We start from the raw sequence: 23,661 nt of genomic DNA, 5'->3' as shown, positions 1-23,661 counted from the left end.
AGAGTGAAAGAAAAAAGAGAGAGAGAGAGAGAGAGAGAGAGAGAGAGAGAGAGAGAGAGAGAGCATTTTCTTGGCAAACACAACTACTGTTATTATATTCATAGCTGAAAGAAATCCTCATCATGCGTCAGGATTCGGGAATGTGCTACTTATCCTTGCTGATAAAAGCGATTTTATTGGATGGTATCAACGGCCTCACAACAGATTAAGCACCAGTTTACATCGTACCTCTTCAACAACCACATTGGTTTGCATTTTGTTCATGAAAAGGGGATCAGAAGCAAACCAATTCTAAATGTAGTTAGTGAGCGGAATGTGTGGAGCCACACCCACATCCCTTTGGCCCCGTAGACGTCGCATCTTATCCTCGCTATCTTTGTTGTGTACGGGGAATGGGTTAACCTAGTGATTGTTAGTGCTTGTCCCTCCCTCGGTTCTACGAACAGCCTTACTGTAACGACGGAGATGTATTGTCGTTTCTCTTTCTTCTGACATGTGTACTTATTGTGATTGGCTTTGGATAATGGCGTCTGCTGAACGCCCTGGTGGTAGGCCGGGTTCCCTCTGCGCTCCCCTCCCTGCTGAACGCCCTGGTGGTAGGCCGGGTTCCCTCCGCGCCCCCCCTCCCTGCTGAACGCCCTGGTGGTAGGCCGGGTTCCCTCTGCGCTCCCCTCCCTGCTGAACGCCCTGGTGGTAGGCCGGGTTCCCTCTGCGCTCCCCTCCCTGCTGAACGCCCTGGTGGTAGGCCGGGTTCCCTCCGCGCTCCCCCTCCCTGCTGAACGCCCTGGTGGTAGGCCGGGTTCCCTCTGCGCCCCCCCTCCCTGCTGAACGCCCTGGTGGTAGGCCGGGTTCCCTCTGCGCTCCCCTCCCTGCTGAACGCCCTGGTGGTAGGCCGGGTTCCCTCTGCGCTCCCCTCCCTGCTGAACGCCCTGGTGGTAGGCCGGGTTCCCTCTGCGCTCCCCTCCCTGCTGAACGCCCTGGTGGTAGGCCGGGTTCCCTCTGCGCCCCCCCCTCCCTGCTGAACGCCCTGGTGGTAGGCCGGGTTCCCTCTGCGCTCCCCTCCCTGCTGAACGCCCTGGTGGTAGGCCGGGTTCCCTCTGCGCTCCCCTCCCTGCTGAACGCCCTGGTGGTAGGCCGGGTTCCCTCTGCGCTCCCCCTCCCTGCTGAGTACGAGTCTTCTGTGGGGATGGATGGGGAATGCAGAAGGGCTTTTAAGATAAGGGGAATATATTTAAAACAGCAGATTAAACACATCGGGCCCCGATGTGTTTGGGGAGGTTAGCCAAGGGCCGCGTAGATAACGACGCTCCGGGCGTTTGATAATGTCCTGTGGTGCTCGGCCTTCTTCTAGAGCTTTCTAAAACCTTCTAGAGCTTTTTTCTAGTGCCTTCTTCTAGAGCTTTCCAAAGCGTTCTTCTATCTAGAGCATTCCTTCGTACGAAGCTCCGGGCGTAGAACTGGGCAGCCTGCAGCCATTTGTAGTGTTAAAAGTTTGTTTATCTGAGTGAGTTTAGGATTGAACGAGAAGTTAAACTAACGGGTTCCACTGCAAGATGCACACTATCACTGATGCAGAGAAGAAGTTACATTTTTCTAAAACATCTGCTTTAATAGCTGTCAATCATTTGTGGCACTGAAACAATATATATTAAAGTAGGATAGTTTAAACATGATTATCAGGTTTTATGCGGGCAGAAAAACAAACTGCGCATCTTCACTCTAGCCATTTTGGCATCGGACACAATAGTCCCAAGCGGCCATTGAATGGTTCTGCTTAACTCTGGTTCCAACCGGCCAGTCAGAGCACCACTCAGTACCCTGTGTGGCACTCGTTCTAGAAGCATCCAGTCACACAGACACCACAGCGCTGAGCCTTTGTGTGACCAGCGAGGAATCCAGTCACTCCCCAGAGCCAGAAAACATCTTAAACACTGCGCGCTAGTACAGTGGAAACACTGTTGGCCCGCACGCCGCAGACTGTAGAACCCTCCCCGAAAACACACGCTGAGCCCGCTGCCTCAGTAAGGGGTCTGCCAGGCAGAGGAGCGCAGGTAGACGGGTAGGCAGATAGACATGTAGGTAGGCCAAGGAATTTCAGCAAACTTTGAGAAAGAGCTTCTAAAATAAATATCTTACAGTAGCTTTAATAATACGATTTGTAATGAAGTTCCTCAACCTTGAACGTATGAGAACCTATAATGGGAAACGCCCTCATTGCAAAATGTAGCAGCCTGGCCCCATTAACGAGCGTGCAGGGCCCCATTAACGAGCGTGCAGGGCCCCATTAACGAGCGTGCAGGGCCCCATTAACGAGCGTGCAGGGCCCCAGTAACACGCGTGCAGGGCCCCAGTAACACGCGTGCAGGGCCCCACTGACGAGCGTTCAGGGCCCCACTGACGAGCGTTCAGGGCCCCACTGACGAGCGTTCAGGGCCCCACTGACGAGCGTTCAGGGCCCCACTGACGAGCGTTCAGGGCCCCACTGACGAGCGTTCAGAGCCACACTGACGAGCGTTCAGGGCCACACTTTGACTCAGCGGAGAGGCTGGAAAGGCAAAGTTTAGGCCACTGTTGCTGGGCAACAGGCAAAGTAGAACAATCAGGAATACTGTACAAGAGTTGCATTTCAGAGCGAAACTTGAGAGAGGAGAGTAGAGGGAGAAATACGAGCGGACAGGATTCAACCTGCTGTACGTAGCGTGAGATGTCGAGGAACACTCCCAGTATTCGCCTGAGGGTGTGTGTGCGTGTGCGTGTGTGTTAGTGTGGGAGAGAGAGTGATGACTCTCCCAGCCCTGGTCACAAACAGGAACCGGCCCGGCCGGTTTGAACACCGATACTCTGCGTCAGCATACAGTCTAGCTCTCTCCTGTATGGGCGGAGGCTCCGGGGTCAGAGGTCAACGGACTGAGTGACGGCATTCCTGTCCTAGCCCCACCCCATGCTGGCCAGCTGCCCCACACACACCTTGTTGACATTTTGCGAGCAGGGTCACAGAAGTAGATTTTAACTATTAGCTCCCGAAGGGGAAGAGGTCTAGGAATGATCATGTTTTTTTTAAATATTCGTCCAGCTTTTTGAAAAGTTGTAACTTTTATTTCTTAACCTGAGAACATTGTTTAACGCGGCTTTGTTTTGTGTGCTCTGTGTAGGACGGTTCCCCCTGCTGTTTGGTTCTGAGACTGCAGGAGACGCTATGGCAATGTCAAGTAAGTGAAGAGGTTGTTTACCGTCTGGTTGTTGATGTCGTTTATCCGTTCTTAGTTCCTTCACTTTTGGAATGCAGCCTTCTGGAGGTGGGGGTCTGTGAGTGAGTGAGTTCCTCTGGGTTCATGTGTTCATCTGTTCTCCTAGTGGAATCCGATGGGAGGATGAAGGTGGAGGAGTGGCAGCACTCGTACCACGGCGACTCGGGCATCCAGTCGGGGGCCAACACGGTGCGAGAGGACGACGGGGACTACGGCACCTCCAAATACACCACCGTCACCACGACAACCGTCTCCGGCGAGTACCCAGAAGGTACCAGACAGCCTTCATGTGCAGGAAGTCGTGTGACCTCATGAGTATTGTCTCCCTTAAGTCGAGTCTAAAGCCCATTCCACCCCCACTGTCCCTCCTCTCCTCCCTCCTATCCCCCACATCTCTCCCCTCTCCTGTCCTCTCTCCCTCTCCTCCCTCCTCCCTCCTCCCCTCCCCCCTCAGACCTGGACGCCCAGTACACCCTGACCCGCGCCCAGCGTGTGCGTAACGCCATGTTCCCCGAGACCCTGGCCGAGGGGACCACCATCCTGTCCACGCAGACGGACTCCACCCAAATGACCAACGTGCAGAAGCTGGCGGAGCCGTCCCAGATGCTGAAGGTGGCCATCATCCACCTCATCAACTACCAGGACGACGCGGAGCTGGCCACCCGGGCCGTGCCCGAGCTCACCAAGCTGCTCAACGACGAGGACCAGGTGAGGAAGAGGAGGGTCTCCCTGACGACCACGCCCTGCTTCTGATGCCTCTCTTCCAGTTCCTCAGACGCCACATTTATCTTTATATTTACCTTCTGGGCGTTTAGCAGACGCGTCATTCCACAGTTACAATAAGTACATTTGTCAGAAGAAAGAGAAACGACAATATATCTCTGTCGGTACAGTAAGGATGTTCACCAAGTGCCAAGCACTAACCATCACTAGGTTAACCCATTCCCCGTATACAACACACAGCTAGGATAAGATGCTACACAACGCTGAGAACTATTTTTAAGTGCAAGGACGTACAAACATGCAATAAGTAGATAAGCACGGAGTCGGCCACGCAGGGCGACAGCCAGCTGGTCAGGCTGAGGCGTCTCGCTCAGGGACACCTCCACACTCTAGGAGCTAGGAGGAGCCGGGGATCGAACCAGCAACCTTCAGGTTACCAGCCGACCCGCTCTACCTCCAGAGTCTTCAGCATGCGTTCCTCCATTTTAAAAGCCCAATCGCAGTGCTCCCTTCTGCTCCGCCTCTAACCCACCGCCCCCCCCCGTCCCCCAGGTGGTGGTCAGCAAGGCAGCGCTGATCGTGAACCAGCTGACCCGCAAGGAGGCGTCTCGCCGCGTGCTGATGCAGTCGCCCCAGGTGGTGGCGGCCGTGGTGCGCGCCATGCAGAACACCAGCGACATGGAGACGGCCAGGGCCACGGCCAGCATCCTGCACAACCTGTCCCACCAGCGTGAGGGCCTGCTCGCCATCTTCAAGTCAGGGGGGATCCCCGCCCTGGTCCGCATGCTCAGGTAGGCTCTGACTCAGGTAGGCTCTGACTCAGGTAGGCTCTGACTCAGGTGGGCTCTGACTCGGGTAGGCTCAGACTCGGGTAGGCTCTGACTCAGGTAGGCCCAGACTCGGGTAGGCCCAGACTCGGGTAGGCCCAGACTCGGGTAGGCCCAGACTCGGGTAGGCCCAGACTCGGGTAGGCTCAGACTCGGGTAGGCTCAGACTCGGGTAGGCCCTGACTCGGGTAGGCTCAGTAGGCTCTGACTCGGGTGGGCTCTGACTCGGGTGGGCTCTGACTCGGGTGGGCTCTGACTCCGGCTGAGCCTACCTTAATTTCCGAGGTAGGCTCAGAAATTAATAAAATAAGGCGTTCTTGAGAGATTTCCCTGCTCCTCAAGGGGGCGCTCAACGCACGAACGAGGAAACTTGAACGGACCTTAACTAACTGCAGACGAGTAACTGAAAAATGGTTCAAGACAGTCTGTGGATCAAGACAGAAGTCCAGCACCTCGCGGTCATTTAGCATTCGTCGTTAGACATATCTTGTGATGTATCGTTATACACTGCCACCAGTGCCACTCCAACTGATAGCAGGTGTTATCTCCAACAAACCTCCATTTGTTTATGTCGCTACAAGGACGAACAAAATGGCGTCCTCGCAGCGTCCCTGGCCGCCTGGGTCAGAGCCAGGGCCGTAGACCTTATCGAGGGAGGCTTCGCTTCGCTTCTTTTGTTATTCGCGCTTTCTTTAGCATAATACTCGCCGGTCGGTTCAATTACTAACTTCAGAACATGCTAATTTACATTTATAATATATGGTAATAGATCGTAATCTAGCATATCTATTTTCCTGTGTTAAACTAGCTAGTCATGTGATGGTATCGGATCGGCAAACAGACTTGCGTACTCCGATACCCGGTGCTGCGCTTTGGGCGGTATCAGAGGAGCGCTTGATAGTGTTATCGGAACAACTCGACTTCTGATGAACTAAAGCTAAAACAAGCAATGGAAGCGTGTGCGAGGTGTGGTGGCTGGAGGCAGAGGAGTCAGGTGACCGGCGCGAGGTCTGATCCGTCTCACCCTTTGCCTCCCCCTCCTCCCCCCCAGCTCCCCCATGGAGTCGGTGCTGTTCTACGCCATCACCACTCTGCACAACCTGCTGCTGCACCAGGAGGGCGCCAAGATGGCGGTGCGCCTCGCCGACGGGCTGCAGAGGATGGTCCCGCTGCTCAAGAAGAGCAACCCCAAGTTCCTGGCCATCACCACCGACTGCCTGCAGCTGCTGTCCTACGGCAACCAGGAGAGCAAGGTCTGTCCGTCTGTCTGTCTCTGTCTCTGTCTCTGTCTCTGTCTCTGTCTCTGTCTCCGGCCACACCCACTGACGCAGACGGAATCAGGCCTGAATATAAGTCATTCCCTGCGACCTGAATCACCCAGGTTGTCCCGGGACGGCCTGGGCCTCGCCCTTAGCTGCTCGCGTAACATAATCACCCCAATTAGTTTGAGCTGTGGGATGCGCAGTGTGGATCAAAGGCTCCATTTACAATGAACACTTGATGTCAAAGCGCTCTGTTTAGTTTAGTTAATAGTTCCGTGGACAGTCCCCTTTGATTAACCGTTCAGTGAAAGGAGCAGCTTTAGCCTATTGAGCTAATTTCCAGCTGTAGTCCCCGGCCAGTTGTCAATAGGCAACCTAAAATACAAAAATAATAAAATACATGCCATTAATAATTACACGAGGCGTTGTTGTTCACGGTCCTCTGAGCTGCAGCTCTAGAACCTCGCTGTGTTGTGGCGACGGTAGCAGAACCTCGCTGTGTTGTGGTGACGGTAGCAGAACCTCGCTGTGTTGTGGTGACGGTAGCAGAACCTCGCTGTGTTGTGGCGACGGCCGATGAGAGGAGATACTGGTTTACTGATCATCTGAGGGTTTCTGAAGACACCCTCCCCCTCTTGTCCCAGGATGCACCCAACAAGCACTTAACTTCCCTCCCTCCCTCCCTCCCTCCCTCCCTCCCTCCCTCCCTCCCCCAGCTGATCATCCTGGCCAACAACGGCCCTGAGGGTCTGGTTCACATCATGAGGAACTACAACTACGAGAAGCTGCTGTGGACCACCAGCCGCGTGCTCAAGGTGCTCTCCGTGTGCCCCAGCAACAAGCCCGCCATTGTGGAAGCAGGTATGTGCCCCCCCCCCCCCCCCCCCCTCCCTCTCTCTCAGCTCTGTTCAGGACACACCTGGGCAGGAGGGCGGGGCCACAGGTGCGCCGCTCCTTTCATCTCGCTCTGTGTGGTTTAATTCCTCTCACGGGGGGGGGGGGTGAGCTCTGTTGACGGGACAGTTATTGGATTGTAATCTGCCTCCAGCAGTTCTACTGTGTAAGGAAAGAACCTCTGTCTTCTCTCTGCGTCTCTTTGTCTCTCTCTCTGTGTCCGTCTTCTCTCTGCTGTGTCTCTACGTCTCTGTCTCTCTTTCTCTCTCTGCTGTGTCTCTACGTCTCTGTCTCTCTGATGTCTCTTTCTCTCTGCTGAGTCTGTCTCTGCATCTGTCTCTCTGTCTATCTCTCTGCCTATCTGTCTGTCTGTCTGTCTGTCTGTCTGTCTGTCTGTCTGTCTGTCTGTCTGTCTGTCTGTCTGTCTCTGTCTCTGTCTCTGTCTCTGTCTCTGTCTCTGTCTCTGTCTCTGTCTCTGTCTCTGTCTCGCGCTCTGTGTGTGTCTCTGTCTCTGTCTCTGTCTCTGTCTCTCGCGCGCGCTCTGTGTGTGTCTCTCGCGCGCGCTCTGTGTGTGTCTGTCTCTCGCGCGCGCTCTGTGTGTGTCTGTCTCGCGCGCGCTCTGTGTGTGTCTGTCTCTCGCGCGCGCTCTGTGTGTCTGTCTCTCGCGCGCGCTCTGTGTGTGTCTCTCGCTGTGTGTGTCTCTCGCGCGCGCTCTGTGTGTGTCTCTGTCTCTGTCTCTGTCTCTATCTCTGTCTCTCGCGCGCGCTCTGTGTGTGTCTCTCGCGCGCGCTCTGTGTGTGTCTGTCTCTCGCGCGCGCTCTGTGTGTGTCTGTCTCGCGCGCGCTCTGTGTGTGTCTGTCTCTCGCGCGCGCTCTGTGTGTGTCTGTCTCTCGCGCGCGCTCTGTGTGTGTCTCTCGCGCGCGCGCGCTGTGTGTGTCTCTCGCGCGCGCGCGCTGTGTGTGTCTCTCGCGCGCGCGCGCTGTGTGTGTCTCTCGCGCTGTGTGTGTCTCTCTGTCTGTGTCTCTCAGAATGGCGACAGGCCGACTGCTGTTTCCTAAGAGTGTTTCTACGACACCAGTCTAGAGCTGCTGGCTGTCTGTCGGCTGTTAATATCCAATGAGGCCGCCCTGACCCCCGGGTCCAGCGTCATCAGGGGACTAATGGGAAGCTGTTGTACCCCCCCCCCCCCCCCCCCCAGGTGGGATGCAGGCCCTGGGGAAGCACCTGACCGGTAGCAGCCAGCGGCTGATGCAGAACTGTCTGTGGACCCTCAGGAACCTGTCAGACGCTGCCACCAAGCAGGTCAGCAGGTCACCCAACCCCACCCTGACCCTGACCCTAACCCCAACCCTAACCCCCACCCTAACCCTGACCCTAACCCCCACCCTGACCCCAACCCCCACCCTGACCCTAACCCCAACCCTAACCCCCACCCTAACCCTGACCCAACCCCCACCCTGACCCCAACCCCCACCCTGACCCTAACCCCCACCCTAACCCTGACCCAACCCCCACCCTGACCCCAACCCCCACCCTGACCCTAACCCCAACCCTAACCCCAACCCTAACCCCAACCCTAACCCCCACCCTGACCCTAACCCTAACCCCCACCCTGACCCTAACCCTAACCCCCACCCTGACCTGTGAGAGTGGGGGTTCTCCTCCTGCTCCTCCTTTGAACTAGTCTTCTGATCTTCCCAGGAGGGTATGGACCTCCTCTTCCTCTTTCTCCTCTGACCCTCCTCTTCCTCCTTCAGGAGGGTATGGACGGGCTCCTCCAGGTCCTCGTGGGCCTCCTCCTCTTCCTCCTCCTCCTCTTCCTCCTCCAGGAGGGTATGGACGGGCTCCTCCAGGTCCTTGTGGGCCTCCTCCTCTTCCTCCTCCTCCTCCTCCTCCTCTAACCCTCCTCTTCCTCCTCTGACCCTCCTCTTCCTTGTTGTCCTCCAGGAGGGTATGGACGGCCTCCTCCAGGTCCTCGTGGGCCTCCTCCTCTTCCTCCTCCTCCTCTTCCTCCTCCTCCTCTTCCTCCTCCTCTAACCCTCCTCTTCTTCCTCCTCCTCCTCCTCCTCCTCCTCTGACCCTCCTCTTCCTCGTTGTCCTCCAGGAGGGTATGGACGGCCTCCTCCAGGTCCTCGTGGGCCTCCTCCTCTTCCTCCTCCTCCTCTTCCTCCTCTGACCCTCCTCTTCCTTGTTGTCCTCCAGGAGGGTATGGACGGCCTCCTCCAGGTCCTCGTGGGCCTCCTCCTCCTCTTCCTCCTCCTCCTCTGACCCTCCTCTTCCTCGTTGTCCTCCAGGAGGGTATGGACGGCCTCCTCCAGGTCCTCGTGGGCCTCCTCCTCTTCCTCCTCCTCCTCCTCCTCCTCCTCCTCTGACCCTCCTCTTCCTCGTTGTCCTCCAGGAGGGTATGGACGGCCTCCTCCAGGTCCTCGTGGGCCTCCTCCTCTTCCTCCTCCTCCTCTTCCTCCTCTGACCCTCCTCTTCCTTGTTGTCCTCCAGGAGGGTATGGACGGCCTCCTCCAGGTCCTCGTGGGCCTCCTGAGCTCTGACGACGTCAACATGCTGACGTGCGCCACCGGCATCCTGTCCAACCTCACCTGCAACAACGCCTACAACAAGACGCTGGTCACCCAGGGCAACGGCGTGGAGGCGCTGATCCACGCCGTGCTGCGCGCCGGCGAGAAGGAGGACGTGACGGAGCCGGCGGTCTGCGCCCTGCGCCACCTCACCTCCCGCCAGCAGCAGGCCGAGACCGCGCAGCACGCCGTGCGCATGCACTACGGCGTGCCCGCCATCGTCAAGCTGCTCAACCAGCCCTACTACTGGCCCGTCATCAAGGTGGGCGCCGGGGGGTGTTTAGGGACCCCCACTCTGGAGTACGAACGTGGGGGCGTGCAAAGAGTGTCGTTGATGGTAGTGCTGCTGAGCGATGAACTGAACTGTACTCCTCTTCCTCCCCCCCTCCTCCTCTTCCTCCTCCCCCTCCTCTTCCTCACCCCTCCCCCTCCTCTTCCTCACCCCCCCTCCTCTTCCTCACCCCCCTCCTCTTCCTCCCCCCCTCCCCCTCCTCCTCCTCCCCCTCCTCCCCCTCCCCCTCCCCCTCCTCTTCCTCACCCCTCCCCCTCCTCTTCCTCACCCCCCCTCCTCCTCCTCCAGGCGGTGGTGGGTCTGATCCGTAACCTGGCTCTGTGCCCTGAGAACCAGACCCCTCTGAGGGACGCCGGGGCCATCCCCCGGCTGGTCAACCTGCTGCTCAAAGCCCACCAGGACGCCCAGAAGAGGGGCTCCTCCAACCAGCAGACCTACCAGGTGAGCCCGACCCCTGACCCCTGACCCCGCCACCCCACTGTTTAGATGTGGGGTGTCACCCAAAGTCATCAGAGTTGAATCTGCTAAATCGACATGGACATATGCAGATAATATCTCCACATGCACGATGTGAGAGAAGTAAACACAAAGGAAGGACGTCATTGGTTACACGATGGTCACATGAGGGGGCGGCGTGAGGCTCAGGAGGTACAGCGGGTCGGCTGGTAACCAGAAGGTTGCTGGTTCGATCCCCGGCTCCTCCTAGCTGAGTGTGGAGGTGTCCCTGAGCGAGACGCCTCCCCCTGACTGCTGCTGACCAGCTGGCTGTCGCCCTGCGGGGCTGACTCCGCCGTCGGGGTGTTGGCGTGAGGCAGTGTCGCGCGGCCACTGGTTAGAACAGCGCGGCGTTAGAGCGGCCCGCGGTGCTGAGTCCTGGTCTGACGGCGCTCTCTCTGTCAGGACGGCGTCCGGATGGAGGAGATCGTGGAGGGTTGCACCGGAGCTCTGCACATCATGGCCCGCGACCCGGTGAACCGCGGGGAGATCGCCAACATGCAGACCATCCCGCTGTTCGTCCAGGTGAGGTCGCCGGGCCGCAGCTGGGGGCGGGGCTACACACCGATGCATCCAATCCTATCGTCCTCTTTCTTTGTGCGATACGGAAATTGATACTCCGGTGCCAAATATCTATATATTATTTTATTCTTTCATTATTATTATTTTTTCTGAGAATTTTATTCACGAGGAGTTAGACGGCACATATCGCCCAAGATAGAAGCCATGAATGAAGGACCCTTGAACGGAAGTTGGCTAGCTAAAGGCCGTGAAGAAAGACAGAAGTTCAGCACTTTACCTTTCCCGGTCATTTGGTGTTCATCGTTAGACTTATTTCTTGATTTATCGTTATAGGATTGTCTTACAATTTATAGATTATCGTTATCATGTATCATATATCATACCGTGAGGTACTCTGATTGCCAGCCCTAATCACTTCTCTTTCTATAATCGTGGTCAACGTAGGAGCGACCCAGGTGACCCTTGTTAATTATAGGTCTGCTGCGTCTATCTACCAAGACCCACAGCTAGTAGACTAAGTGTGTGTGTGTGTGTGTGTGTCCGTCTCCCAGCTCCTGTACTCGCCCGTGGACAACGTGAAGCGCGTGGCAGCGGGCATCCTGTGCGAGCTGGCTCTGGACAAGCAGTCAGCCGACCTCATCGACAAGGAGGGGGCCTCGTCCCCCCTGATGGAGCTGCTGCACTCCAGCAACGAGGGCATCGGTACGACCAGCGCCCCCCAGAGGCCTTTAGCAGACTCACAATGAGGACATTAGTCAGAGGAAACGGAAACCGCAATATATCGCTGTCGGTACAGTAAGGATGTTCATAGAACCAATTAACCAACTAACAATCGCTAGGTTATGCAGTGTTCTTTGGAAAAGGTACTCGAATCAGGATCGCTTTTAACTCACTTTATTTGGGAAAGGTTTAGTCTACTCTCTATGAAGCAAAAGGAGAGGAATTGTATTACGCACGCGTGGAGATACACTTAGCAGGGCATCTGATAGATGCGTTACCTGGAGCGTTCTGCCCCCTGGGCTATGGGTTGGGACTTATCTACTTGCCAGGCGTGGACTCAGTTATGTGCTCTGATTGGCTAAGCATGGTGCTGAACTCCCGCCTCCTGGATACCCTTATGTGTCTCTATGCTGCCATCTTGTGGCTATGGGTTGGTATTGCAACTTCGTTTGTGGCCCAGAACGTCTGAGTTTGTCGAACACCTGGACCGCTCGTATCTCTAGAATTGGTACGTGAATGAATGGCTTCTTGGAGGGGCCGGACGCCTCCCTCGGCTCAGGATCCCTCCCTAGGATGGGAACGAAGCCTCTCTAGTCGCCAAGGACACATGTGGCCTGTTGGTATGAATGTGTGATTTATGCCACAGTTAACCCATTCCCCGACGACAACAGAGACAGCCGGGATAAGATGCTACACAATGGATGCTAAGTACTGTTTTAAGTGCTTAGCAGATAACTTGGTTTCAACGTCCTACTTTTGATGTCAGAGTTATGGGGCGGTGATGAACATACAGCCTGCTAAGTCCTTTGAGACTGGACCTGTGAGTTTAAATGTACTGAGATTGACCGCATGCCCCCCCCCCCCCCCCCCCCCCAGCCACCTACGCGGCCGCCGTCCTCTTCCGGATCTCCGAGGACAAGAACACCGACTACAAGAAGCGCGTGTCCGTGGAGCTCACACACTCCCTGTTCAGACACGACCCGGCCGCCTGGGAGAGGGTGAGTTCTGCCGCCCCCTGCTGGCCCCGTCACGCAGCTACACCCGCTCCAAATGCACATCAGGAATATTTAGGACTTGATGAACACATTTAGAGCCGCGTTCCGTATTGTGGCAACCCGCCACGTTGAGCGCACCAACTCCTCCCAAACAGGACACAATTGCGTTGCGCAAAAGCCAAAAAAGGCAGGTTTATTACCGAACATAAAGTCTCTCCAAAATACAAATAACATAAACCTTGGGAGGAATCAACGGTCCCCTCCTTCGTGGGTGGAATCCCGTCACCCACGAGGACCGGTCTCTCCGTGCAGGAGCTCCAAGGCTGGGAGAGCCCCGAATGAGTGGAGAAGCGGGCTATTTAAGCCCTGCTTCTCCACTTGTTCCTCAGGTGCTCTCAATATCCTTAATTGGCCCAGGCCGGGTTGCCACAGTATGTAATGTCGGCCTTTGTTGAGCACAGCAAAGGACAACGCATCAGTGGTAGGAAGTGATGCGTAGATGGACGTCAGCTTGAATGCAGACTCAGCGCTCACCTCTAAGACCTGCATCTCCTCATGTGAGTGGTGGGCTGACCTTGTGTTGTGCTCTGCCCCCCCCCCCCCTCAGGCCCACAACGCCGTGCCCATGGACGCAGGCTACGCTGCTGACGGTGAGTGACTCAGACTGAGCCTCTTCCTGTGTGTAGTAGAGCTACATCCTGTGTGTAGAGGAGGTGCTACTTCTGTGTGTAGTAGAGCTACATCCTGTGTGTAGTAGAGCTACATCCTGTGTGTAGAGGAGGTGCTACTTCCTGTGTGTAGAGGAGGTGCTACTTCCTGTGTGTAGAGGAGGTGCTACTTCCTGTGTGTAGAGGAGGTGCTACTTCCTGTGGGTAGAGGAGGTGCTACTTCCTGTGGGTAGAGGAGCCTCTTCCTGTGTGTAGTAGAGCCTCTTCCTGTGTGTAGAGGAGCTACTTCCTGTGTGTAGAGGAGGTGCTACTTCCTGTGTGTAGTGGAGCTACTTCCTGTGGGTAGAGGAGCCTCTTCCTGTGTGTAGTAGAGCCTCTTCCTGTGTGTAGTAGAGCCTCTTCCTGTGTGTAGAGGAGCTACTTCCTGTGTGTAGTAGAGCCTCACCCTGTGTTGCCGCCCCCCCCTCAGAGCTGGACGTGGCATACGGCGGTTACCCTGGCGACATGGGGATGGACGGGATGGAGCCGGAGATGCTGCCTGAGGAGTACCAGCCCGCCTATGACCGCCACCAGTACGCCGACCAGTACTGAGACCAGTACGCCGACCAGTACGCCGACCAGTACTGAGACCAGTACGTATTCACCTCCAATCTTACCGCTTGTTGTCCACTGACAGTTTACTGCCTGTTTTGCAGCCTGTTATCACTATTATGTATTGACTGGCTGTTCTCCACTGACCAGTACTGTAATAAGTGCGTACATTAAGTGCCAGGACGTACAACGTACAGTACGTTTGTCAGACGGGGGGAGGGGGGGGGAGGCTGTGCAGAGTCCAGGTGAACTCTGAACTGGTTCGTCTTGAGTCTTTTCTGGGAGCTGCTGAGCGACTCGGTGTCCGTGAGACTCCACGGGTCTTAACTTGTGTTTCTTGTCTCTTCAGATCGCAGCAGAGAAGGCATCAGGACGGGGGATGAACGGACACATGAATCATATATACTTTAATAGTGCTTTTGCTTCTGATCCAACTGTTTATTGGGTAATCACTGACTATGTAACAATTAATTATGTCCCATCTCTGTCTCATAGTTTCTTGTGACGCTGATAATGTTGATTATGACTTTTAGAATGCCTGTGGGTTTTTTTAGAAGATATTTTAAGGGTGTGTGCGTGTATGTGTGCGTGTGCTTTTGGGGTGAATAATCTATGCCAAAGAGATTTTTATTTTGTGACGATAATCATGTAGCTTCCATTTTATACGGAAAAGAGTAATCGATACTGCCGACACCACGGCGATCATGATCTTTAGGACGCTCCTCGGTCCGATCAGCAACCGTCGGGAGAGTGGGTGGTGTCGCCCGAAGGTGGAGCAGTCTAACGTTCACATCTCACGCCTCAATGGAGAACCAATGGAGAGGGCAGATTAATAACTGCTGGGTGCCCGTTTCTGGGTTATAACGTGTTTATTATTCGTTGGTTATTTTGGATAAGGTCGACAAAGACTGTCTCTGTAACAAAAGTTCTGATCGTTCCAAATGTTTTAAGATGTTTCCTACACCGGTCATATCTTGGCCTCAAGCAACCTTTCAGAGATGCATCTTCTTTGTGATAGAATAAATCTTAAACAAACTATTTTGTATCTTTGCATTAATGGTCAACGTCGACACGGTTGTTCACCATATATTAATTTAGCCGGGCAAACTACTAGCGCTAGAATAAACTACTGAAGAAAAGTGGTCTTTGTACTTACGATTTTTTACTTAAATTTTGTTTACAAAAATAAAGAATATATATTAAACAAAATCGGTTTCCAGTGTTCATTACAAACTGATTGGAAATGTGTGTGCTTTAATTATTTCCATAATCTCACCTACACATTCTTTGCTAAACAAATTAGATTTTAGTGTGCAATAATTGACATTTCCCAGCTGTGTGTAGCTGCTTCGTTTAGATTGTAGAACTAAAAGTTCATTCATTGATTAATTCAAAGAAAATGGCGTAGACCAGTCATGAATTGTTTCAAATCATATTTCTAAATATGTAGAAATATATCCATTGCCTGAAATATTTTTCTATGCATAGATACTTTAAATAAACCACGTGTGATATAACGGTCAGATCACACCTCATGCATTGATAATCAGTTCAACCTATCAGAGCCCAAATCATTGATCGTCCAAAGGTGATTGTGTGTTCATGTGAGGCAGTACGACGCACTGACTGCCGCGGTCAGACGTTGTACTCATGCCGTATGGAAGCACGTCCAGCGACATGTCCATCTCAAAGAGTGGTCATGGTGTGAGTGACATTGTATTACCACTGCGTCTAAATGCACAATCATTACTCTGCATGTCCCGCGCTAGGACTAGAACCGGTCCCAGTAGCCCTGGTCCCGGTCTGGAGGGTCCTGGTCTTCTCCCTGGGTCTCCAGCCTCCGCTCTAGATGACGTGGTCCAGCATGTGCATTGACTGCATGATGTTCTCATCCTGGGCGGTGAAACACAACAGGAAACGTCAACAAAGGGTTTCCTTGATATGTTTGGTTCAATGCTGCTGCTGCTGCTGTGTGTTTGTGGCGTGAGGCTCAGGAGGCAGAGCGGGTCGGCTGGTAACCAGAAGGTTGCTAGTTCGATCCCCGGCTCCTCCTCGCTGAGGGTCGAGGTCTCCCCTAGCAAGGCTCCTGACCAGCTGGCGGTCGCCCTGCGGGCTGACTCCGCCGTCGGGGTGTGAATGTGTGCATGAATGGGAGGCAGTATTGTAAAGCGCTTTGATTGGCCAATTAGAGAAGTGCGGTGTAAATGCAGCCTGTTCGCATCGTTCAGTGAATATAAATAAAGGACCTTCCTGCACGTCTCCATGAACTCCTCCATGGTCACCACGCCGTCTCTGTTCCGGTCCATCTTCTGAGGGTTGGAAATAGAGACTCGGTGATTCAATTAAAACTGGGAAATATAGATTACCTCATTTATACATTATGCAGGGGTGGGCTTAAAAATAGTACTTAGCCTCATAGAGCATCTCATCCTAGCTGTCTGTGTTGTATAAGGGGTTAACCTCGGGCCGGGGGGGGGGCGTGGCCGGGATGGCGGGGGGGGCGTGGCCGGGATGGCGGGGGGGGGCGTGGCCGGGGGGGGGCGTGGCCGGGATGGCGGGGGGGGCGTGGCCGGGATGGCGGGGGGGGGGGCGTGGCCGGGGGGGGCGTGGCCGGGATGGCGGGGGGGGGCGTGGCCGGGATGGCGGGGGGGGGCGTGGCCGGGGGGGGGCGTGGCCGGGATGGCGGGGGGGGGGCGTGGCCGGGATGGCGGGGGGGGGGGCGTGGCCGAGGGGGGGCGTGGCCGGGGGGGGGCGTGGCCGGGATGGCGGGGGGGGCGTGGCCGGGGGGGGGCGTGGCCGGGATGGCGGGGGGGGGCGTGGCCGGGATGGCGGGGGGTATTACCCTGAAGAAGAGGTCGACGTGCTCGTCTGGGGCGCTGGCCTTCATGCCCGGGGAGTGTTCTTCCCCATCAGGTTGTAGATGGAGTGCATGATGTCCATCATCTCCTGACCAGAGACGGAGAGAGGGGAGAGCATCGTTAACACAGAGAGAGAGAGAGAGAGAGAGAGAGAGAGAGAGAGAGAGAGAGAGAGAGAGACAGAGACAGAGACAGAGAGAGAGAGAGAGAGAGAGAGAGGGCGAAGAGAGAGAGAGAGAGAGCAAGAGAGAGAGAGAGAGAGAGAGAGGGAGAGAGAGAGAGAGAGAGAGAGAGAGAGAGAGAGAGAGCAAGAGAGAGAGAGAGAGAGAGAGAGAGAGAGAGAGAGAGAGCGAGCAAGAGAGAGAGAGAGAGAGAGAGAGAGAGAGACAGAGAGACAGAGAGACAGAGCAGAGAGAGAGAGAGAGAGAGAGAGAGAGCGAGCAAGAGAGAGAGAGAGAGAGAGACAGAGAGACAGAGGCAGAGAGAGAGAGAGAGAGAGAGAGAGAGAGCGAGCAAGAGAGAGAGAGAGAGAGAGCAAGAGAGAGAGAGAGAGAGAGAGGCAGAGAGAGAGAGAGAGAGAGAGAGAGAGAGAGAGGGGGAGAGAGAGAGAGAGAGAGAGAGAGAGCAAGAGAGAGAGAGAGAGAGAGAGAGAGAGAGAGGCAGAGAGAGAGAGAGAGAGATGAAGAGAGAGACAGAGACAGAGACAGAGACAGAGACAGAGAGAGAGAGAGAGAGAGAGAGAGAGAGAGAGAGAGAGGAGACACACACACACACACACACACAACACACACACACACAGACAGATGTGGCCTCACCTCTTTGGAGATGCAGCCGTCGTTGTTGAGGTCGTACAGGCAGAAGGCCCAGCTCAGCCGCTCCGTCACAGAGCCCCTCAGGATGGAGGACAGCCCCGTCACAAAGTCCTGGGGACGAGGGGGAGACGTCAGGAGGAGAGCCCACCAGTGGAGGGTACTGGGAGCCCACCAGTGCAGGGTACTGGGAGCCCACCAGTGGAGGGTACTGGGCAGCCATACTGGAGCAGACTGACTCCTCCCTGCTCCTTCATAACATGGGTTCTAAATCCGTTAAAGCTCCGGACCAAAGCGTCTGAGCGGGTCAGTAGTGAGCGTTGAGGGGAAAAACGGTCTGTCTAGTTACTGGACCAGATAAAATGAGACGGAGAGGTAATAAAGTCTGTCGGCACGAGGACCTTGGATTTATTAAGTAAAGTGGCAACGGTTATACAGGGTCATAAAGCGTGAGAAATCGAATATGTCTAAGTCCCTAATCAGCGCTGATGGTTCGTCCAGAGCTTCGCCTCCGTGGAAGGTCTGCTTCAGAAGAAGATCAAGAGTCCCTGTGTGATACAGTCTTATGCTGTATCCTCCTCTCGATGAGGTGTGTGCGTTTGAGGTGTGTGTGGTTCTGTGTGTTTTCGCTGGACCTTGGCTCCCAGGCCCTGGTCTATGCCTCCTAACGGGGAGAGCTCCTCGTGTCTCCGGTGTGATAAATTAAAACGGGGGAGTGCCCCCCGAAGTGTCTCGTGTGTGATAATTTAATGTGGCTCTCAGGCCCCTAGTATCTGCATGTGTTCCTTCTAGTGGGGGAGAGCTTCGAGGTGTCTCCTGTGTGATAAATTAATGTGGCTCTCCCGTTCTTGAGGATGACTGGTGCATTTTCCCAACAGCGTCTCACCTGGAAGCTGACCGCGCCGTCCCTCTGCGTGTCGAACGCTCTGAACAGGAAAGTGAGCGTACATACTGGAGTCTGGGATCAGGAGAAAACAACGAAAAACACACAAATGCCATGAGGACAAAGTGACTCAGGAATAACTCAGTTCGTCTTCGAAAACATGTGTTGTCGTTTACACGCACAGCTAGTAGCTCGTTCGCTAGCACAGCTCGTAGCTCGCTAGCCAGCAAAGCTGGTAGCTTGCTAGTAGCACAGCTAGTAGCTCGCTAGCTAGCACAACTAGTAGCTCGCTAGCTAGCACAGCTAGTAGCAAGCTCTCAGTGGATTTGAATCTTTGAAGGCAGGCTGGTCGGGTGGGAGCCCAGCACTCACCTCCCTGGGGGAAGAAGCGCGAGTAGATCGCCTTAAAGCCCTCCTCGTCCACCGTCCCACCGGGGCACTCCTGAGGAGCACAGGGGACCAGCTGAGACACAAGGGAACCAGCTTAGACACAAGTTAACCAGCTTAGAGACAAGGGAACCAGTTTAGGCACAAGGGAACCAGCTTAGAGACAAGGGAACCAGCTTAGGCACAAGGGAACCAGTTTAGGCACAAGGGAACCAGCTGAGACACAAGGGGACCAGCTGAGACACAAGGGAACCAGCTTAGACACAAGTTAACCAGCTTAGACACAAGGGAACCAGCTTAGAGACAAGGGAACCAGTTTAGGCACAAGGGAACCAGCTTAGACACAAGGGAACCAGCTTAGAGACAAGGGAACCAGCTTAGGCACAAGGGAACCAGTTTAGGCACAAGGGAACCAGTTTAGAGACAGGGGAACCAGTTTAGGCACAAGGGAACCAGTTTAGACATAAGGGAACCAGTTTAGGCACAAGGGAACCAGCTTAGAGACAAGGGAACCAGTTTAGGCACAAGGGAACCAGCTTAGACACAAGGGAACCAGCTTAGACACAAGGGAACCAGCTTAGACACAAGGGAACCAGCTTAGACTGGATCGGACAGGGTTAGTTTACAGACACAGGGAGGACATGTTACAGGATTCAACCGGTCTGAACCAGTGTGGGATTTGTCTGTGTGATCGGCGTGTCCACAAGATTACACACACACACATGCATTCACCTTCCCCACACTATCCTAAAGAACCCAGCGGAACCTCTGGGATTGAAAATCGTCCATAAAAGGTGAGACTCTGGCTGACATTTTTGAACTCCCTGTAGAGAATCTGGAGCTCTCTCCGGTTGAACTTGGTCCGCTGGGCGAGCTTGTCCAGACCTTCTGGTCTGCAGTACACCGTGGAGAGCTCCCCGTCGCCCGCCTCGCTGTCTAGGAGGACACAGAGAGACAGTTAGGACCAGGACAGACCCAGAGAGAGAGAGAGAGAGAGAGAGACAGTTAGGACCAGGACAGACCCACAGAGAGACAGTTAGGACCAGGACAGACCCACAGAGAGAGAAACAGTTAGGACCAGGACAGAACCAGAGAGAGAGACACAGTTAGGACCAGGACAGACCCACAGAGAGACAGTTAGGACCAGGAAAGGCCCACAGAGAGAGAGAAACAGTTAGGACCAGGACAGACCCACAGAGACACAGTTAGGACCAGGACAGGCCCACAGAGAGAGAGAGAGACAGTTAGGACCAGGACAGACCTACAGAGAGAGACAGTTAGGACCAGGACAGACCCACAGAGAGAGACAGTTAGGAGCAGGACAGATCCACAGAGAGAGACAGTTAGGACCAGGACAGACCCACACAGAGAGAGACAGTTAGGAGCAGGACAGACCCACACAGAGAGAGACAGTTAGGAGCAGGACAGACCCACAGAGAGAGACAGTTAGGACCAGGACAGACCCACAGAGAGAGACAGTTAGGACCAGGACAGACCCACAGAGAGAGACAGTTAGGACCAGGACAGACCCAACCCATCCCATAGCACAGAAACAGAGAGGGGGGGGGGCAGGGGGAGAGAGAAGAGCAGGCTGAGATCTCTGAGGGTCAGAGTTAGAGGAACTTGCTCTGATTGGTGGAGGAGCTCGAGGCTGACGGGTAGCAGGGCAGCAGTCTGAGGAACCTCTGCTTTAGGGTCTTCTTATTGGGTCTGGACGGCAGGTGACCTGGAATCAACCAATCGCAGCGAGGGACGATTGAGGCAGGATTAACTTGTAATTTACTATGATACGTTTTAGGTTCCATATTCATGTTTTTATAGGAACTTGGTTTGCTGACCTGGTGTCAAAAGTAAAGCTCATCTCATCAAGGGGCGTGTCACATACCTCGGGGGTGGGTCATGTACGCATTATACATTATACATTGAGACTTACATCAAGTTTATTATATAAAGTAAGGTTTGTGAACTATAGCTTCAAATGTTCCACATATTGTTGCAGTTGCGGTTTTAGTTCCTCTCTCCTCACCCCTCCTCTCTCCTTTCCTCCCTCCTCTCCCCTCCTCTCTCTCTCTTCCTACTACCAGTCTCACTCAATACCTTTCGTATTGTCAGCTTATTTTCCTAACAGGCGTCTCTCTCTCTCTCTGCAGCTGTGAGTCTCACGTGTTCCTTGGAGGAACGTTGACTGTCCTAACAACGCCTTTGACTTCCTCATTGAAGTTCCAAGGAGGCTGCTCGCATTTTTCAACATTACTACATACAAATTAAAGTATGATATATTTTTACTGTATAAACGGATTCTATTTTTACTGGTGGGGGAGGGTCTCCAGTCTCCCCAGATAAAATGACACGTATACCAACAAGAATGTACTCAACTAAAGACAACAACATGGAAGCTGGCCCTTAGTCGTGTTTAAGTGAAGTACCTCTGCCGAACCACCAGAGGGCAGCATTGTGTTAGAATTCTGTTAAACATGTACAGAGGCCTGTTATTCTCCTGGGGTCTCATTTATAACCGTTGCGTATGCACAAAACGGGGCTGAAGGTGGCGTACTTCGTGACTTTCCACGCCAAGGTTGTGAATGTGATCTATAAAAAAATAACTAAGCAAACTCTGACCCATGCGTACGCATGGTTTGGAGGAAAAGGAGAATTGAAGACACAGACGGTGTGCTGGTGAACTGAAGTCAGACGGAAGAAATGTAGAGTGAGTGAGATGAGATGAACGATTATGTTTTATCAAGTTTAATTTCAACCCATATCATGCGTTAAATCTATGTAGCCTAATCAGAATAATTTAAGTCTACTGCGGTATTTCTCAGTTATAAATCCAGAAATATCTCCTTAGAATCTCTATGTTTAATCCCGTCACTCCATAGGCTACTGTCCACTGACGGCGCGACTGCATGGAATAAAGCATCTGTCCAACATGTGTCAATAACATAATATTTGTATGTGACACTGTAAACTCAAATGTCAATTAAATCCCAAATGTGGAAAACCAAGCCACATACTCATCACAATCGTTATATTATTGTCCGTTCCTCTTGATGCTTTTCATGACAAATCAGGCATTAAAAAGGGGTTATGTTCAAGAACATTTTACGTGGGTGATTACAAACTGATTATCCAAGGTGTTCTCGGTCAGTCTTATAACCGTAACCCTATAAATACAGCGGTGAGCCCCGTGCGTAATGCTGCACGCACTGCTGGCGGACCACGCAAATGGAAGGATTCGGATGGAGAGGGTCTTCAGGGACCATAACGATTTATTGGTACATACAAATATGTACCTTTATGTCAGACCACTTCGTTTTTAATTCTGGGACTGTGCGCTCCGTGCCACTAGTTCACTGCTGCAGCAACATGTTGCCACTCACTCTGCTTATTGTTGTTAGTGATCCCAATCCCGTGACCGCCGAACAAAACTACTTTTCAGGCTTCCACCTCACCCACACTTCAGCCTCCGTGAAATTTCGCTTTTTGCTTTTCTCAGTCCTTCTGCCATTGGTTCCGACAAGACATAATACTTGCATCTGAGTCTGTTTTATATGCAGATCGCATTCATGAGGTCGTTTGCATTGACCATTTATGGTTAAAAAGGGGCGTGTACAGGGCGGAACGTGAAGCTGATTCAGCTGCACACGCTTGTAGGCACTCTGTGATTTATAAAGCAAAGATTGCTTAGAGGTGTGCGTACGCAGGGATTTATAAGTCTGAATATTTTTTGGCGGACGCAAAACTTGGCTTTTGGGCGTACGTACACTTTTAATAACGATCCCACGCAGTTTTATAAATGAGACCCCTGGTGGTTTGACGCTTAACCTTACCTTTAAAATTATTATTTCGGAGGATAGGGTGTAGGCCTAATTAATGGTGGTCTGAAACATTGCTTTTTTGGTTTGCTCCCTCAAGCAAAAAAATGCCAAAGACACACATGATAAAGTATACAGTAGCCTATGAGATGGAGTAGGCTACACACATGTGTTTATCTGAACACACATTCTGTTACTATAGTCAAATGCACATGGATTTGAATTTTTTGATTGGCGTCCACTGTGTATTATGTCTATTAGAAATAACTGAGATTACTGTAATCTCAGTTATATATTCGATTACTGTATATTTGTAACACTCTCTCCTCCCTCTCTCTGTCCCTCTCTCCCTCTCTCTGTCACTCTCTCTGTCACACCCTCTCTCTCTTCCTCTGTCACGTTAGTGTTGACTCGAAGGTCAGATCCATCAGGTCATACATGACGTGTAATTCATAAACAGACACACACCGTTGTTGGTACATGCCTGTCCCCTGAGTTCCCTAGAGATGCAGAGAGTGTCGCCCTGGCTCTGCGTCTCTGCCCTGAAGACATCTGGCCGATCTCCGTCACTCTGAAGGCTCTGTTCCACACACTTCAGGGACCACAGTATGGGCCACCAGACCGTGGGGGGGAACACGACACCCCCCTACGGCGGTGTGTTGTTCAGGAGGTAGAGCGGGTTTGCTAGTAACCAGAAGGTCGCTAGTTCGAATCCCTGCTCCTCCTAGCTGAGTGTCGAGGTGTCCCTGAGCGAGACGCCTCACCCTGACTGCTCCTGACGAGCTGACCGTCGCATGCGTAGCTGACTCCGCCGTCGGTGTGTGAATCTGTGCATGAATGTTAGGAATATTGAAAACGGCTTTAAGTGGCCACTGGTTAGAAAAGCGCTGTATAAATGCAGTCCGTTTACCATTAAACCAACCATCGGAGGTTTGACTGCACCGTGAGTGACGCATAATGAAGGTAATGTGCCACACCTGCTTTAGCCTCCAATCAGGCCATCACCCCTGAGATAATTGAATGATCAACAAAAAAATAAGGGACAAAAGAAAAGAGACTAAACGAGCACGGATCATTGTGTAGTTATTATCCTGGAATG

The 23,661-nt window shown here is 53.4% G+C and overlaps 2 protein-coding genes across 6 annotated transcripts in view; one reads left to right on the top strand and one right to left on the bottom strand.

Annotated features, from left to right (window-relative positions):
- Positions 1 to 15,019, top strand: part of LOC132454752 (junction plakoglobin-like) — a 24,492-nt gene extending 9,473 nt beyond the window's left edge. The window contains exons 2-17 of one of the 5 annotated variants that reach the window (XM_060048308.1): positions 3,153 to 3,209; positions 3,355 to 3,519; positions 3,703 to 3,956; positions 4,524 to 4,762; positions 5,850 to 6,051; positions 6,777 to 6,921; positions 8,153 to 8,256; positions 8,784 to 8,807; positions 9,475 to 9,789; positions 10,108 to 10,260; positions 10,720 to 10,839; positions 11,388 to 11,538; positions 12,433 to 12,554; positions 13,159 to 13,201; positions 13,689 to 13,839; positions 14,160 to 15,019. In XM_060048308.1, coding sequence (XP_059904291.1) covers positions 3,197 to 3,209; positions 3,355 to 3,519; positions 3,703 to 3,956; positions 4,524 to 4,762; positions 5,850 to 6,051; positions 6,777 to 6,921; positions 8,153 to 8,256; positions 8,784 to 8,807; positions 9,475 to 9,789; positions 10,108 to 10,260; positions 10,720 to 10,839; positions 11,388 to 11,538; positions 12,433 to 12,554; positions 13,159 to 13,201; positions 13,689 to 13,810 — 2,172 coding nt within the window. In that variant the 5' untranslated portion in view covers positions 3,153 to 3,196 and the 3' untranslated portion in view covers positions 13,811 to 13,839; positions 14,160 to 15,019. Of the gene's footprint in view, positions 1 to 3,152; positions 3,210 to 3,354; positions 3,520 to 3,702; positions 3,957 to 4,523; positions 4,763 to 5,849; positions 6,052 to 6,776; positions 6,922 to 8,152; positions 8,257 to 8,711; positions 8,736 to 8,783; positions 8,808 to 9,450; positions 9,790 to 10,107; positions 10,261 to 10,719; positions 10,840 to 11,387; positions 11,539 to 12,432; positions 12,555 to 13,158; positions 13,202 to 13,688; positions 13,852 to 14,159 lie in introns of all 5 variants that reach the window. The other 4 variants (XM_060048306.1, XM_060048304.1, XM_060048307.1 and 1 more) reach the window with 4 other exon arrangements.
- LOC132454755 (Kv channel-interacting protein 2-like) lies at positions 14,371 to 21,391 on the bottom strand. The gene is given in 10 exon segments (XM_060048337.1): positions 14,371 to 15,703; positions 16,057 to 16,119; positions 16,653 to 16,705; positions 16,708 to 16,756; positions 17,484 to 17,591; positions 18,364 to 18,414; positions 18,416 to 18,435; positions 18,733 to 18,802; positions 19,559 to 19,679; positions 20,371 to 21,391. Coding segments are annotated over 10 exon segments (771 nt in total). The 5' UTR covers positions 20,559 to 21,391; the 3' UTR covers positions 14,371 to 15,655.
- Positions 21,392 to 23,661: the final 2,270 nt, after the last annotated feature.

This window comes from Gadus macrocephalus, chromosome 3 (genome assembly GCF_031168955.1).
Source record: "Gadus macrocephalus chromosome 3, ASM3116895v1".
Classification (NCBI taxonomy): domain Eukaryota; kingdom Metazoa; phylum Chordata; class Actinopteri; order Gadiformes; family Gadidae; genus Gadus; species Gadus macrocephalus.
The sequence above is the reverse complement of the archived record's forward strand: the minus strand, read 5'-3'. Positions and strand labels throughout refer to the sequence as shown.